We start from the raw sequence: 15,739 nt of genomic DNA on the forward strand, positions 1-15,739 counted from the left end.
TCTGTGAAAAAACTGTTTACCCCAGACATGAGCCCTGTGTGTATGATATATCTCAATGCCCATCCTAATATCTAGTATCCCACCACAAACATAAAAAATATGTATGATAAAATGGTTACTTTAATAGAACAAATTATGGAGGTTTAAACCTTCTTATTACTAGAACTGTAGGAACTGAAGCCACTCCTGAGAATTCCAGATTCTCCATGGTACCTAGGACACCATATCCTACAGTAGGGTCAGTTAAATAAGCTACCCAGCCCATACCTTGAAAATGCTGGTTTATATTCTTCCCATTCAAATTCATCCCCTACATCTCCTCACTATTCTTTTTATACTATTTTCACAGAGACTGTGACTACAATAATGGACTCACATTGGCTCCTAATCGGAATGAGGTTAGAAATATGCTAGCCATTATCTCCATTCTAACTGAAAAAGTGCCTGCTCCACAGAAGTCACCACCGAAGTAGTTCCTTATATAAGCAACAGCATCTCTAATCCTAGTAGATCCTAGTAGTCATCATCAACAATATGATACACTCCAGACAATGAACAATCACAAAAGCCCTAAACCAAACAGCATCCCTTAGAATTATCATAGCACTGTTGATAAAATTAGGACTATCCCCCTTTTACTTCTGAAGTAATGCAAGGGGTCTCACTAATATCAAGTGTAATTCTCCTTACATGACAAAAACTAGCACCAATCTCCATTTTATTTCAAGTCTACCCATCAACAGACTTAAGCATACTATGGGAGATTGCAACACTATGGGAGATTGGTTAAGGGGGCCTTAACCAAACAACTCTGAAATATCTTGGCCTATTAGGCAATTGCTCACAACAAATTGAATAATCACAATTTTACCATCTAATCCTTCTTTCACAATCCTAAACCTATCAATTTATGTAAATCTAGCAATTACAATATTTATACTATTTAACCTAATATACACAAAACATTATTATTATCTACATATGTAATAAATTACCACTCCTAACTTCCATGATTCTCCTCTCTCTCTAAGGGGGTTACCTCCAGCTATAGGATTTGTGTGCCCAAATAGGTATAGGGTAAATCCCAAAGTGCTGAGATCACAGGAATGAGTCACCATGCCTGGCCAAATGTAATTTTTATTTTTTATTTTATTATTTATTTACTTTTATTTTTATTTATTTATTTTTTTGGGACAGTCTCACTCTGTCACCCAGGCTGGAGTGCAGTGGCGCAATCTCCACTTACTGCAAGCTCCGCCTCCCGGGTTCACGCTATTCTCCTGCCTCAGCCTCTCAAGTAGCTGGGACTACAGGCGCCCACCATCACGCCCGGCTAATTTTTTGTATTTTTTTTTTTTTTAGTAGAGACGGGGTTTCATTGTGTTAGCCAGGATGGTCTCGATCTCCTGACTTCATGATCCGCCCACTACACTGGGCAACACATAGTGAGACCCCATCTCTTTAAAATTTTGTAAAATAAAGAAATAATAAATCTGTTATCAAGCCACAAAGACACAAAGATACTTTAAATGCGTATTTTTACATGAAATGAACAGATCGAAATGGCTACTTACAACATGATTCCAAGTACATGACATTCTGGACAAGGCAAAACTCTAGAGGCTACAAAATCATCGGTTGTGCAAAGGGATTAAGGGGTTAGTAGAAGAGAGGGAGGGAAGTGTGATGACTACATGAAGCAAAAGGGATTTTTAGGGCAGTGAAACTCTTCTGTATAAGACTGTTGGGTATAGGCCGAGCACAGTGGCTTGCGCCTGTAATCCCAGCACTTTGGGAGGTCAAGGTGGGTGGGTAGATCACCTGAGGTCAGGAGTTCGAGAAAAGCCTGACCAACATGGTGAAACCCCATCTCTACTAAAATACAAAATTATCCAGGTATGGTGGCAGTCACCTGCAATCCCAGCTACTTGGGAGGCTGAGGCAGGAGAATCACTTGAACCCGGGAGACGGAGACTGCAGTGAGCCAAGATCACACCATTGCACTCTAGCCTGGGCAACAGAGTGAGACGCCATCTCAGTAAATAAATAAATAAGTAAATAAATAAGACTGGTGGGTCAGGTGTGGGATTACAGGCTGGGATCACGCAGGTAATCCCAGCACTCTGGGAGGCCAAGGCAGGTGGATTATCTGAGGTCAGGAGTTCAAGACAAGCCTGGCCAACATGGTGAAACCCTGTCTCTACTAAAAATACAAAAATTAGCCAGCACCTGTAATCCCAGCTACTCAGCAGGCTGAGGCAGGAGAGTTGCTTGAACCCAGGAGGCAGAGGCGGCAGTGGGCCGAGATCCAGCCACTGCACTCCAGCCTGGGCAACAAGAGCAAAATCCTGTCTCAAAACAAACAAACAAAAAACAAAAACAAACAAAACTGGTGGGTATATGACACTTGTAGTTGTCAAAATCCTACTGCCATCCTGCTCACTGAGGTGCTCAATGACAATTTCTCGTCAACACTGTATGTATCATTCCCCACCGCACTGTGTACCCCACATACATTTTGATTTGCTTCACCCTGTTGGGTTGGGTTTTCATTGTCCTGTGGAATCATATTCCTCATTCACTAGTCTGAGAGAATCCAGATGACAGGAATCATTTCTCTTTTCCTTCAATAGCACCATCCAATTGGCTGACCAGCCACGTTTCAAAGTAACGGAAACTGGAGTTGGAGGAGAAAAGCTGAGCATGGCAAGAAGTTGGCTAACTAGATGAAGAGTGTACCAGTCATCTCCTTTCACCCCGGAAAATTCAGTGGCTCCCTTTGGAGGCCCCACCCCCACACCACACGCTAACTTGTGGGAAGAGTGGCCCCACGGGTGATACTCTCTAAACCCTCCTAGAGACATGGAAAGTGTGGGCATGTTGGGGTAGCCCCAGGCAGTTCTAAACCCCAATACCAGGGAAAGACAGGAGGGGTCTCCTGAAGACACATCACCCCACAAAGTTTCCAAAGGGGAACTGAGGCAAGAGAATAGGGTCTGGAGGCAGGGAACTTAAGGCCAATTTGTGCCGACTTCCTAAAGCTGAATCAAGGAAAAACACCAAAGTCTGGGGTCAGGGAATCTAAGGCCAATAAATGCTGATTTCCCAAAGCTGGATCAAAAGGAAAACACCTGGGTCTGGGGGCAGGGACCCTAAAGCCAATTAATGCCAACTTCCAAAAGCTAAACCAAAAGGAAAAATCCTATCTCACCCATGGGATCAAAGACCACTCTCTCTTTACAACCCTTCCCCTTCCACCTTCTCAGATGGAAAAGAAAAGTGTATCTGCATAGGGTACCAATTAACCTCAGCCTTTAATTAGCCACGGACCAAATCCTTCATCCAGGACCAAATCCTACATCAAGAGAAGGGGTAGCCGAAAGGGACCTCAAAAGGAGTACTTAAAACCTAGAAAACTTTGTAACTGAGTCCTTGAGCCACTTGCTGGGCCCACTCCCATCTTGGAGTGCTTTCTCCCTTTAATAAATCTCTGCTTTTCTTTCGTTGCTTCCTTCCTGTGTTTCGTTAGTTACTTTGTTAGTGCGTTTTGTTCAATTATTTGTTCAAAATGCCAAGGACCTGGACAGCTCACACTCACAACCTTCTTTCAGGTAACAAAACCTTAGTGCAAGATATTTGGAGCAGGTGTTTGTGTCCTAAGGAAAGATAACAGGAGGAAAGGAACAAGGGTTTTTTTTCACTGGAGTGTCAAGGTTATTTTCTACTTTCCTCTTATGTGAAATGTTCAGAAATAGAACAGAAATATTTTTAAAAGTCACCCATGGTTCTGTTAAAAAAAAAAAAAAAAGAAACCATTAAAATATTTCATCTGTTTGAAGGAAAGGATGAGTATATTGTATAATATAGAACAAATAGGCCGGACACGCTGGCTCACGCCTGTAATCCCAGCACTTTGGGAGGCCGAGGTGGGTGGATCACTTCAGATCAGGAGTTCGAGACCAGCCTGGCCAACCTGGTGAAACCGTGTCTCTACTAAAAATACAAAAATTAGCCGGGCATGGTGGTGGACGCCTGTAATCCCAGCTACTCTGGGAGGCTGAAGCAAGGGAATCGCTTGAAGCCGGAAGGTGGAGATTGCTGCGACCGAGATCGCACCATTGCACTTCAGCCTGGGTGACTGAGACTCCATCTTAAAAAAAAAAAAAAAAAGGACAAATCATTGATAATACTGTGAATTGGAGAAGTTAATGTTTGGAAATATGAGAAGGGAACTGAAAATGGAAGATGCTACTGCAGGCCTTTAAAGAGTTAGGCTGGGGTCATAGCGGGGAAGATGTGAGACCCTGCAGACCACAGATTTCGAAAATGGAGGGGGAAACCAGTCCATGTGGGCAGCGGGAAAAACCTTAAGTAATCAGACTGAAGTGTGTGCAGTGCACTAAAGTCCCACCTGAAATCCAACGCAACTGCAATATTTCCATGTTTCTGGTAACAAACCACACACCATGACTGCGTGCTTCTCATTCATGAATTCTCATTTGCACAAACTCTTGAATTTTTATCAGTGCTTCTTTGTTTTTTCTTTCTTTTTTTTTTTTGAGGTGGAGTTTCGCTCTTGTTACCCAGGCTGGAGTGCAGTGGTGTGATCTCGGCTCATCGCAACCTCCACCTCCCGGGTTCAAGCGACTCTGCCTCAGCCTGCCGAGTAGCTGGGATTACAGGCACACGCCACCACGCCCAGCTAATTTTGTATTTTTAGTAGAGACGGGGTTTCTCCATGTTAGGTTGGTTTCGAACTCCTGACCTCAGGTGACCCACCTGCCTTGGCCTCCCAAAGTGCTGGGATTAAAGGCGTGAGCCACCGCGCCCTGCCATTTTAACTTTTAAGAGGAGAAAAGACGACTGGGGACCCCACAGACTACCGCTTTTCTGACGCAAGAACCCCACACCCGAGACGGGATTCCCCCCTTGATCCTCTCCATGGCCCAGCAAAATCTGAGGAGACCCGCGGCTGAGGGCGCGGAGCTGCCCAAAGTGGGCTCCGGGGCCGGGGCCGGAGTCGCTGCGCAGGGACGAGACAGGATGCCCCGGGTCCGGGATGCCGGCCGGCCCCACAGACCCCGGAGTCGCCGCGGGGAGGTCCGGGTCCTGCCACAGCCGGTTCTAACCAGCCCTTCGCCCCCGCCTCAGGATGCCTGGCCCCACACACTCACCATGTCTGAGCTCCCAACTTTATTCCCCAGGGCTACTGCGACTAGAGAGGAACACAGCGCAGGTGACAGAGCGACAGGAGCTCTGGCGGAGAAACCTGGAGCCTCTCAGAGCCGAGAGTTCATAGAGCCGGAAAGAGGGTTCCAACGGTCGTTACCACAACAACAAAAGAGACCGCGGGCGTGCGCCGCAGTCTCCTTCCCAACAAAAACAGTTGTCAGGGTCCCGCCCCGGCGCTCCTGATTGGACCGTGCGCCCAGCCTCGCCCTCTGAGCCCTGAGTGACTGCAGAAGCCGGGGATAATAGGGCCCTGCGGCGCCAGACTGGTTCTATTCACTTCCTTTTTAAGGCCCACCTCCCTCCCTGTGCCCTGATCCTTGGATATTTGCATTTCCGCCAAACTTTCCTGAACTTCATATATATATATGATTGATTGATTAATTGATTAACTGAGACGGGATCTCGCTCTTCTCGCCCAGGCTGAAGGTGCAATGGCGCGACCTCGGCTCACTGCAACCTGTGCCTCCCGGGTTCAAGCGATTCTCCCGCCTCAGCCTCCTGAGTAGCTGGGATTACAGGCACCTGCCACCACGCCCAGCTAATTTTTGTTATTTTTAGTAGAGACAGGATTTCACCATGTTAGTCAGGTTGGTCTCGAGCTCCTGACCTCAGGTGATCCGCCAGCCTCGGACTCCCAAAATGCTGGGATTACGTCAGCCACCGCGCCTGGCCTCTTTCCTGAACTTGAGAAAGGGCACTGACCTCTCCTTCACTCAATGGGCTTTCTCTGCTCCTTCCTCCTGCATCAGGTCACAGATGTATGCAGGGGATTCCAGACTCAGTGTCTGATGGGGCGATCTGTTTGCCTTAGAGCAGAAGGGGAACCGAGACCAGGCCAGGCACGACTAGACCAGGAAAGAGAGACAGATGTCCTCCAGGGGGACAGGAATAGGGGATGAGGCATGGACAACGCTTCCTCACACATCTACCATCTATCCTCACAGAAGGGGAACACTCCCTCCTTCCAGAACTTCATTTTCTTTTCTTTCTTTCTTTTTTTTTTTTTTTTTGAGACGGAGTCTCGCTCTGTCCCCCAGGTTGGAGTGCAGTGGCGCATCTCGGCTCACGGCAAGCTCCATCTCCCGGATTCACGCCATTCTCCTGCCTCAGCCTCCCAAGGAGCTGGAACTACAGGCCCCCGCCACCACGCCTGGCTAATTTTTTGTATTTTTAGTAGAGACGGGGTTTCACCTTGTTAGCCAGGATGGTCTCCATCTCCTGTCCTCGTGAGCTGCCCGCCTTGGCCTCCCAAAGTGTTGGGATTACAGGTGTGAGCCATCGCGCCCGGCCAGAACTTCATTTTCAACAGCAGGGAACTATCCCTTGGGGTCAGTTTAAGCTTTTGACCTAAATAAACTGTCAACTTCATAAACCCTTTCTCCAGGAGATGTTTCAAACAATTCTCTCAAACTGACCTTCACAGATTTTCTTCCTATATACAAATTACAGCCTGACCCCAGTGACCCTATGCATGCCAAAACCAAAAACACTGCCCTCCAAATGGCTGCAGGCTCCTGAGGTCCAACCTCAGAAATGACAGAACACCTCCCCCCCTGCATGCCCCCTGTCCCCCACCCCAAATGCATCTGCACTTGGATCTCCTGTGTTCCAGAGCTCTGCAGATTCTCAGAATCCACTCCTGGAGCTGCTCAGAAACACCCAAGGGAGCTCCATTTCCCTCCCTTTGCAGGCTCCAGGCTGGTCTCCGGCTCTCCTGCCCCATGCAGGTTATTCACCTGCTTCTTTCCCCCATTGATCACTTCCATGAGACCAACACCTACAATCCCACTGTGTGAATAAAACACCAGCAGAAACCCTGCTTTCCTCCTGTACGTACATACAAAGTGGGAGAGAAAAAACTAAGATATTTTAACTGCATTAAAAGACTTCCAAATCGCGGTGGCAGCAGTGGCTGAGGCACTAGCAGTCAGGGACACTAGAGATACCAGTGGGGCGGGACTGGGCTGGGAATGGGTTGGGGAAGGGGCTGCAGGGACAGATAGCTGCCTGGGCCCAGCAGCAGTGCAGCTGTACAGCCTAAGGCACCTGACGAGCAGAGCTGGGGGCTTCTGGGACAGGACTGTGGGGAAGAAAAAGGAGGCAGGCTTGATGGAGCTTGGAGCTGTGGGAGCTGATGCAGACTTATAATAGCTGATACTATCATAAATAAGCCCGATTCAGTTGTGAGAACTTGGATTCCTTGGCAATTTATGAAGAGGAAGACTGATGACGAAGAAGTCATTGATGAAGAGGAGGATGAGGATCATTGACATGCTTGTCCTACTATGCAAACAAAAGGGGAAAGCACAACTACTTCTGCAACATGCAGTGAAAGGACGCAGGGGACTCTCATTGTCAGGTAATATACTGCTGCAGAACTCTTAGAGGTTACAAAACCTTTCAATAAATACCTGGAAGGCCCGTTGCCATGGCTCACATATGTAATCCCAGAAGTTTGGGAAGCCAAGGGGAGCGGATCGCTTGAAGCTGGGAGTTGGAGACAGTCTGACCAGAGAAAGGGGAGAGGATCATTTGAAGCTGGAGTTGGAGACCAGCCTGACCAGAGCAAGACCAACCTGGGCAAAAGAGCGAGACCCTGTCTCTATAAAAAAAACAAAACAAACGAAAAACAAAAAGAAGGTCAGGCGCGGTGGCTCATGCCTGTAATCACAACACTTTGGGAGGCCAAGGCAGGCGGATCACCTGAGGTCGGGAGTTCCAGACCAGCCTGACAAACATGGAGAAACCCTGTCTCTAATAAAATACAAAATTAGCCAGGCATGGTGGCACATGCCTGTAATGCCAGCTACTCGGGAGGCTGAGGGAGGAGAATCACTTGAATCTGGGAGGCGGAGGTTGCTGTGAGCCAAGTTCGTGCCATTTCACTCCAGCCTGGGCAACATTTCACTCCATCTCAAAAAAAAAAAAAGAGAGAGAGAGAAATTAGCCTGGTAAGGTATCCTGTGCCTGTAGTCCCAAGCTACTCAAGAGGCTGCAGTGGGAGGATCACTTGAACCCAGTTGTCCAAGGCTGCAGAGAACTATGATCAGGCCACTGTACTCCAGCCTGTGCCACAAAATGAAACCAAGCTGGGCATGGCTCATGCCTGTAATCCCAGCACTTTGGAAGGCTGAGGTGGATGGATCAGGAGGTCAAGAGATTGAGACCATCCTGGCTAACAGGGTGAAACCCCATCTCTACTAAAAATACAAAAAATTCGCCAGGTGTGGTGGTAGGCACCTGTAGTCCCAGCTACTCGGGAAGCCGAGGCAGTAGAACTGCTTGAACCTGGGAAGTGGAGATTGCAGTGAGCTGAGATTGCACCACTGCATTCCAGCCTGCGTGACAGAGCGAGACTCCGTCTCAAAAAAAAAAAAAAAAAAAAAAAGGTCAGGAGCGGTGGTTCACGCCTGTAATCCCAGCACTTTGGGAGGCCGAGGCAGGTGAATCACCTGAGGTCAGGAGTTCAAGACTAGCCTGGCCAACATGGTGAAACCCCATCTCTCTTTTTTTTTTTTTTTTGAGACGGAGTCTCACTCTGCCGCCCAGGCTAGAGTGCAGTGGCCGGATCTCAGCTCACTGCAAGCTCCGCCTCCTGGGTTTACGCCATTCTCCTGCCTCAGCCTCCCGAGTAGCTGGGACTACAGGCGCCCACCACCTCGCCCAGCTAGTTTTTTGTATTTTTTAGTAGAGACGGGGTTTCACCGTGTTAGCCAGGATGGTCTCGATCTCCTGACCTCGTGATCCACCCATCTCGGCCTCCCAAAGTGCTGGGATTACAGGCTTGAGCCACCGCACCCGGCCTTTTTTTTTTTTTTTGAGACGGAGTCTGGCTCTGTCACCCAGGCTGGAGTGCAGTGGCCGGATCTCAGCTCACTGCAAGCTCCGCTTCCCGGGTTTACGCCATTCTCCTGCCTCAGCCTCCGGAGTAGCTGGGACTACAGGCACCCGCCACCTCACCCGGCTAGTTTTTTGTATTTTTTAGTACAGACGGGGTTTCACCGTGTTAGTCAGGATGGTCTCGATCTCCTGACCTCGTGATCTGCCCGTCTCGGCCTCCCAAAGTGCTGGGATTACAGGCTTGAGCCACTGCGCCCAGCCAACCCCATCTCTACTAAAAATACAAAACATTAGCTGGACATGGTGGTGTGTATCTGTAATCCCAGCTACTCAGAAGGCTGAGGCAGAAGAATCACTTGAACCCAGGAGGCAGAGGTTACAGTGAGCTGAGATTGCACCATTGTACTCCAAACTAGACAACAGAGTGAAACTCCATCTCAAAAAAAAAAAAAAGAAAAGAAAAGAAACCATCCTACCTGGGGATTCCCCTGACCACTTGGCTCATCAAATTGTGGGACACAGAGTGTGATGGTATTCCCTTATGGACTAGATCATTTTAGCCAGAAGAGATGCTTGGCCTACTGAAGATTTACCAGAAGAGATGACTTCCTGGAAGTCAATGGAAGAGGCCCTGATAAATTTTGTCAAATTAATCAATGATGATGGGAGGGAGAAAATCAAAACAAACAAAGCGTGCTGCACATTCAGAATTAATGATTAGGTCAGCTTGCTCTCTGACCCCTCCTCAAAGTTTTGTTTTTTATTTTTTTAAATGGAGATGGGGTCTCAGTACGTTACCCAGAGTAGTCTCAAACTCCTGGGATCAAGCAATTCACTCGCCTCAGACTCCCAAAGTGCTGGGATTAGAGGTGTGAGCCACCATGCCTAGTGTCCTAGAATCCTGTAAACCCTAGATGATAATTCCCCTTAACCGCTCTATAAAAACTTGAACATTAAAAAATGTTAATTTTTCCCTTTGAGATATTATTTCAGGTCCCACCTAACAGTGAAACTACTGACTTCAGCTGCTCTGAAGGACCCCAGTAGTAGTTGACTCACCAAAGAAGGTAGTTTTTACATCCTGATGATTTAATCCCCTGTACCTCAAACAATCAACAACCCCAATTTTTCAGCCTCTTGCATGCCACAATCCCCTTAAAAATCCCAGCCTAGGGTGGGTCCAAGTGCAGTGATGTTTACAACTAATTGATCACAACCAGTTACAGATGTCTTTGTTTCTTCTTCACTCTCACTGCTTCAGTTGACTAGCCCAATAAACAAAAAATCCAGCCCAGAACTTTTTGGGGAGTTGGATTTGAGGGCCCTTCCCATCTGCTTGCTGGGTCACCCCGTGATCATGAAACTCTTTCTGTGCTGCAATTTTGCTGTCTCCGTGTATTGGTCTGTTACTGCACAGTGTATATATGAACCTGGTGATTCTCTAACATTGGGGCTTCCTGGAGGTTGAGGAAGGAGGCAAGCCATTGGCATTCCTTGGGACCAGTAAAGCAGTTTGTACTGCCCAGATAAAAAAAGTGCTTCAGGGTGCACCAGAGGAATGGCATGGCCCTTTGCTATCTTTCTCGAGTCCTACAGTGGGACAAGATGTATATGATGTGGGAGAAGCACTGCAGATTTGGAGAAATTTAGAAACCCAGGAACAGGGTAAACTCGGTAATCCAAAAAGGGCTAACAAAGGGAAAAAAGAAAAATCAACAGAAAGAGGAGCTAGGGAAAGGGACCAATAGGAGTCACCCATGAGCAAATGTGGCATCATTTTTGGGGGGCAGAAATACCCTGAAAAGAAAGACAAACAACCTAAGACTTTATTAGTACCCTTATGGTGGAAACCACAGCCTAAACTGCAGTTTCATCCCTTCCCTTCTGCCCCTACGGAACAAGAGGAAGATGACTCCATCTTTCATTTTATTGTCCCACTCTACCAGCGGTGGGTTCCACCACGGCTCAGAGATTAGGACTGGGGCAAGGTCAACCCCATGTTCAAGCAGTAGGGGGAAACCAGAGGTCCCATATCAAGCTCACCATTTCCTGTTGCCCCCCAAATAAAGGGAAGACTATTAGCTTAGTAATAGTCTGTAATCCTATTGCATGGTGGAATGTACTTTCATCTCTGGAAATCCAGAAACAAATCCTGGTCAGTGGGCTGCCATTGATGGTTATGGAGGACAAACGACCCAGATGAAAAGGACTTTAATACATCTAGGTATTGGGGAAGCTCCCCAACCCATATATGGCATTTATTATCCCTATTTTAGAAAACATTTTAGGCATGGATATTGTTAGGAAAGACTTTGCAAACTTGAGTGGGAGAATTCAGCCTGAAGGTGCTGTAGTAAAGGCTGTTCTCAGGGGAGAGGCAAAATGGGAAACTGAATAGCTTTCTGCTCCTAGGCAGGTTGTCAAGTTTAAAGAGCACAAATTATTAGGCTGGGCTCGGTGACTCACACCTGTAATCCCAGCACTTTGGGACGCTGAAGCGGGTGGATCACCTGAAGTCAGGAGTTCAAGACCAGCCTGGCCAACATGGCAAAACCCCATCTCTACTAAAAATACAAAAATTAGCTGGGCGTGGTGGTGCATGTCTATAGTCCCAGGTACTCAGGAGGCTGATAGCTTGAACCCAGGAGGCGGAGATTGCAATGAGCCGAGATCACGCCACTGCACTCCAGTCTGGGCGACAGAGCAAGACTCCATCTCAAAAATAAATAAATAGTACAAATTATTTTGGGCAGGGGGGCTGTGGAGGACATGATGAAATAAGTGCAACTAGGCTGGGCGCGGTGGCTCATGCCTGTAATCCCAGCACTTTGGGAGGCTGAGGCGGGTGGATCACGAGGTCAGGAGATCAAAACCATCCTGGCTAACATGGCGAAACCCTGTCTCTACTAAAAATACAAAAAAAATTAGCTGGGCGTGGTGCTGGGCACCTGTAGTCCCAGCTACTCAGGAGGCTGAGGCAGGAGCATGGCGTGAACATGGGAGGCGGAGCTTGCAGTGAGCCGAGATTGCACCAGTGCACTCCAGCCTGGGCGACAGAGCGAGACTCCGTCTCAAAAAAAAAAAAAAAGAAAAGAAAAAGAAATAACTGCAATTATTGAGGAACTGGCAAGTGGAACACATTATCCACCCAGCTCAAGCTCATTTAACAGTCTCTCTGGCCTGAACACAAACCAAACAGTACCTGGTGGATGACTGTTGATTATCAGGAATTGACCAAGGTAACCCCATCCATACATCCTGTAGTTCCCATTACTCAGGTAGCTGATCACATAGTGTCCGTGCTGGGGATGCATCACAGTGTTAGATTTAGCTGATTTTTTTTTCAGCATTCCTCTCTCTAAATAATCACAAGACCAATTTGTTTTTACCCTGCCAGGACGCTACTGGAATAAAAGGGTTCATGTTCAGCTCTCCACTTATTGGTCCTCCAAAATAAAGAGAAGACTGTCACATTAGTAGATGCTACGGTAGAATGTGTTTTAATCCATGGAAATCCAGAAAGACGCCCTGGTGAGTCGGCTGCCATTCAAGGGTTGCTCCAGGGTTATCTCCAAAGTCCTAGGATTTGTCACAGAATGTTGGCTAGAGTCTTGTCTTCGTTCCCATTCCTGTCATCTTTCATGGTTTAAATATATATATATATATTTTTAAATTTTATTTCATTATTTATTATTTTATCTATCTATCTAATTTAATTTGACAGGGTCTTGCTGTGTCACTCAGGCTGGAGTGCAGTGATGCACTCATACCTCAGTACAGCCTTGAACGCCTGGGCTGAAGTGATTCTCACGCATCAGCCTCTTGAGTCGCTGGGACTACAGGCGTGAGCCATCTGACCTGGCCCTGGTTTCATTATATTGATGACATCATGTTAACCTCTGAAGACTATAATGTGTTACAGGAAAGTCTTATACCATTGTGCACTCATCTACAGGAATGGGAATGGGCAATCAATCCTCAGGAAACCCAGGGACCACAGCCCGCAGTGAAATTTTTAGGAGTGATATAGTCAGATAAGACACATTGATATCAGGCATAGTAATTGACAAAGTCCAACACTTTGCTAAAAATATCATTCAATTTACAAAACCTCATTTAGCTTATTCTTTAAGCATAGATACCCATAACAAAGAGAGTGATGGTTATGCAAAATTATACTGGGATAAAGGAATAATAAACTGTCCTTAGGAAACCAAGTAATGCAGTCACATGATGTTTGATGCAGTTACATATAACAGGGCTTTTATAAAGAGCTTGTGCTTGCCTAACAATAGAGTATCACACAGAAGCCATAATTCCATCTTATTTACCAGTTACTTGTTCATGAGTGATATACTTCTCTTTCCATATAAACTTGAGTTGCTTCTTAGAGTGGTTGTCAAAAATTAAATTTAACCTTTTTTTTTTTAGACGGAGTCTTGCTGTGTCTCCCAGGCTAGAGTGCACTGGCACGATCTCGGCTCACTGCAACCTCTGCTTTCCAGGTTCAAGAGATTCTCCTGCCTCAGCCTCCCAAGTAGCTGGGATTACAGGCGCCCACCACCACGCCTGGCTAATTTTGTATCTTTAGTAGAGACAGGGTTTCACCATATTGGCCAGGCTGGTCTCGAACTCCTGACCTTGTGATCCTCCCGCCTTGGCCTTTTAGATCATTTCCCCATTGGATATGTCCTACCATGGTCAAAGTAATACAAAAAAGGTATATACAAAGGCCAGGTGCGGTGGCTCACGCCAGTAATCCCAACACTTCATGAAACCCAGATGGGTGGATCACTTGAGGTCAGGAGTTCGAGACTAGCCTGGCCAACATGGTGAAACTCCATCTCTACTAAAAATACAAAAATTAGCCAGGCGTGGTGTTGGCCACCTGTATCCCAGCTACTTTGGAGGCTGAGGCAGGAGAATCACATGAACCTGGGAGGTGGAGGCTGCAGTGAACCGAGATCTCACCACTGCACTAACAGCCTGGGCGAGAGCCAGACTCCATCTCAAAAAAAAAAAAAAAAAAGAAAAAATACATTAAAAATCCCTTTCAACACCACAGTAAAAGTTAAATTTGGCTGTTTGAAGTGGCTCAAGCCTATAATCCTAGCACTGTGAGGCTGAGGGAGAATTGCATGAGGCTAAAAGTTGAAGAACAGCCTGGAACCACAGTTAGATCACATCTCCACAGAAAAATTTTAAAAGGTGGCAGGACATGGCAGCTCACACCTATAATCCCAGTACTTTGGGAGGCCGATGTGGTTGGATCACTTGAGGCCAGGAGTTTGAGACCATCCTGGCCAACATGGTGAAACCTCATCTCTACTAAAAATACAAAAATGAGCCAGGTATGGTGACAAGTTCCTGTAATCCCAGATACTTGGGAGGCTGAGGCAGGAGAATCGCTTGAACCTAGGAGGTGGAGACTGTAGACTCCATCTTAAAAAAAAAAGAAAAGAAAAGTTACCTGGGCATGGTGGTATATGCTTGTAGTCCTACATATGCTAGAGGTTGAGGCGAGAGAATCACTTGAGTCCAAGAGTTAAGGATGCTATGAGCTGTGATCCCACCATTATACCCTGGCCTGAACAACAACCGTGTCTGGCCCAAAATCAGTAAATGTTTCCAAATAAAACATTGTCATACTGCAAAAAAAACTGGATGATAGGCTGGGCACAGTGGCTCATGCCTGTAATCCCAGTACTTTGGGAGGCTGAGACGGGTGGATTACCTGAGGTTGGGAGTTTGAGACCAGCCTGCCCAACATGGTAAAACCCCGTCTCTACTAAAAATACAAAATTAGCCAGGTGTGGTGGTGCAGGCCTGTAATCCCAGCTACTCGGGAGGCTGAGGCAAGAGAATCACTTGAACCCGGGAGGTGGAGGTTGCAGTGAGCCAAGATCATACCATTGCACTCCAGCCTGGGAAACAAAAGCGAGACTCCATCTCAAGAAAACAAAACGAAACAAAAACTGGATGATGAACTGCTGGGTCAGGTGTGAATTACACGTTTTTCTGAGGAAAATTTAAAGTTCATTTATCTTGAAGGATTTTTCCTGTTTTGTTATATGACCTTGCTTCATGAAAAAGCACTTTGGGAGGCTGAGGTGGGTGGATTACCTGAGGTCAGGAGTCCGAGACTAGCCTGACCAACATGGTGAAACCCTGTCTTTACTGAAAATATAAAAATTAGCCCAGTGTGGTGGCAAGTGCCTGTAATCCCAGCTACTCAGGAGTTAAAAAAAAAAAAAAAAAGGTAAGGCAAAAATGGCTCTAGAAGTCCAGGAGCTGCCTCCTCTCACTACAAGGCCAAGTCTTTTTTCTGTTTGTTTTTTGAGACGGTGTTTCAATCTTGTTGCCCAGTCTGGAGTGCAATGGCGTGACCTTGGTTCACCGCAACCTCCACTTCCTGGGTTCAAGTGATTCTTCTGCCTCAGCCTCCCAAGTAGCTGGGATTACAGGCATATGCCACTATACCCAGTTAATTTTTGCATTTTTAGTAGAAACGTTTTTCCATGTTGGTCAGGCTGGTCTCGAACTCCCGAACTCAGGCGATCTGCCCACCTCAGCCTTCCAAAGTGCTGGGATTATAGGCATGAGCCATCGTGCCTGGCCACAAGGCCAAGTCTTATGCCATTGGAAAGACACATATCATACACCTGCA

The 15,739-nt window shown here is 46.8% G+C and overlaps 2 protein-coding genes across 2 annotated transcripts in view; one reads left to right on the top strand and one right to left on the bottom strand.

The window, feature by feature from the left end:
* LOC117074210 (zinc finger protein 878-like) overlaps positions 1-5,388 on the bottom strand; it is a 79,945-nt gene extending 74,557 nt beyond the window's left edge. The window contains exon 1 of the mRNA XM_033195413.1: positions 5,175-5,388. Within this exon, the coding sequence (XP_033051304.1) occupies positions 5,175-5,177 (3 nt within the window). The 5' untranslated portion in view covers positions 5,178-5,388. The remainder of the gene's footprint in view (positions 1-5,174) is intronic.
* ZNF433 (zinc finger protein 433) overlaps positions 1-15,739 on the top strand; it is an 83,074-nt gene that overhangs the window by 357 nt on the left and 66,978 nt on the right. The window lies entirely within an intron of this gene.

This window comes from Trachypithecus francoisi, unplaced genomic scaffold, assembly GCF_009764315.1.
Source record: "Trachypithecus francoisi isolate TF-2019V2 unplaced genomic scaffold, Tfra_2.0 Lachesis_group5, whole genome shotgun sequence".
In the NCBI taxonomy this organism is placed as follows: Eukaryota; Metazoa; Chordata; class Mammalia; order Primates; family Cercopithecidae; genus Trachypithecus; species Trachypithecus francoisi.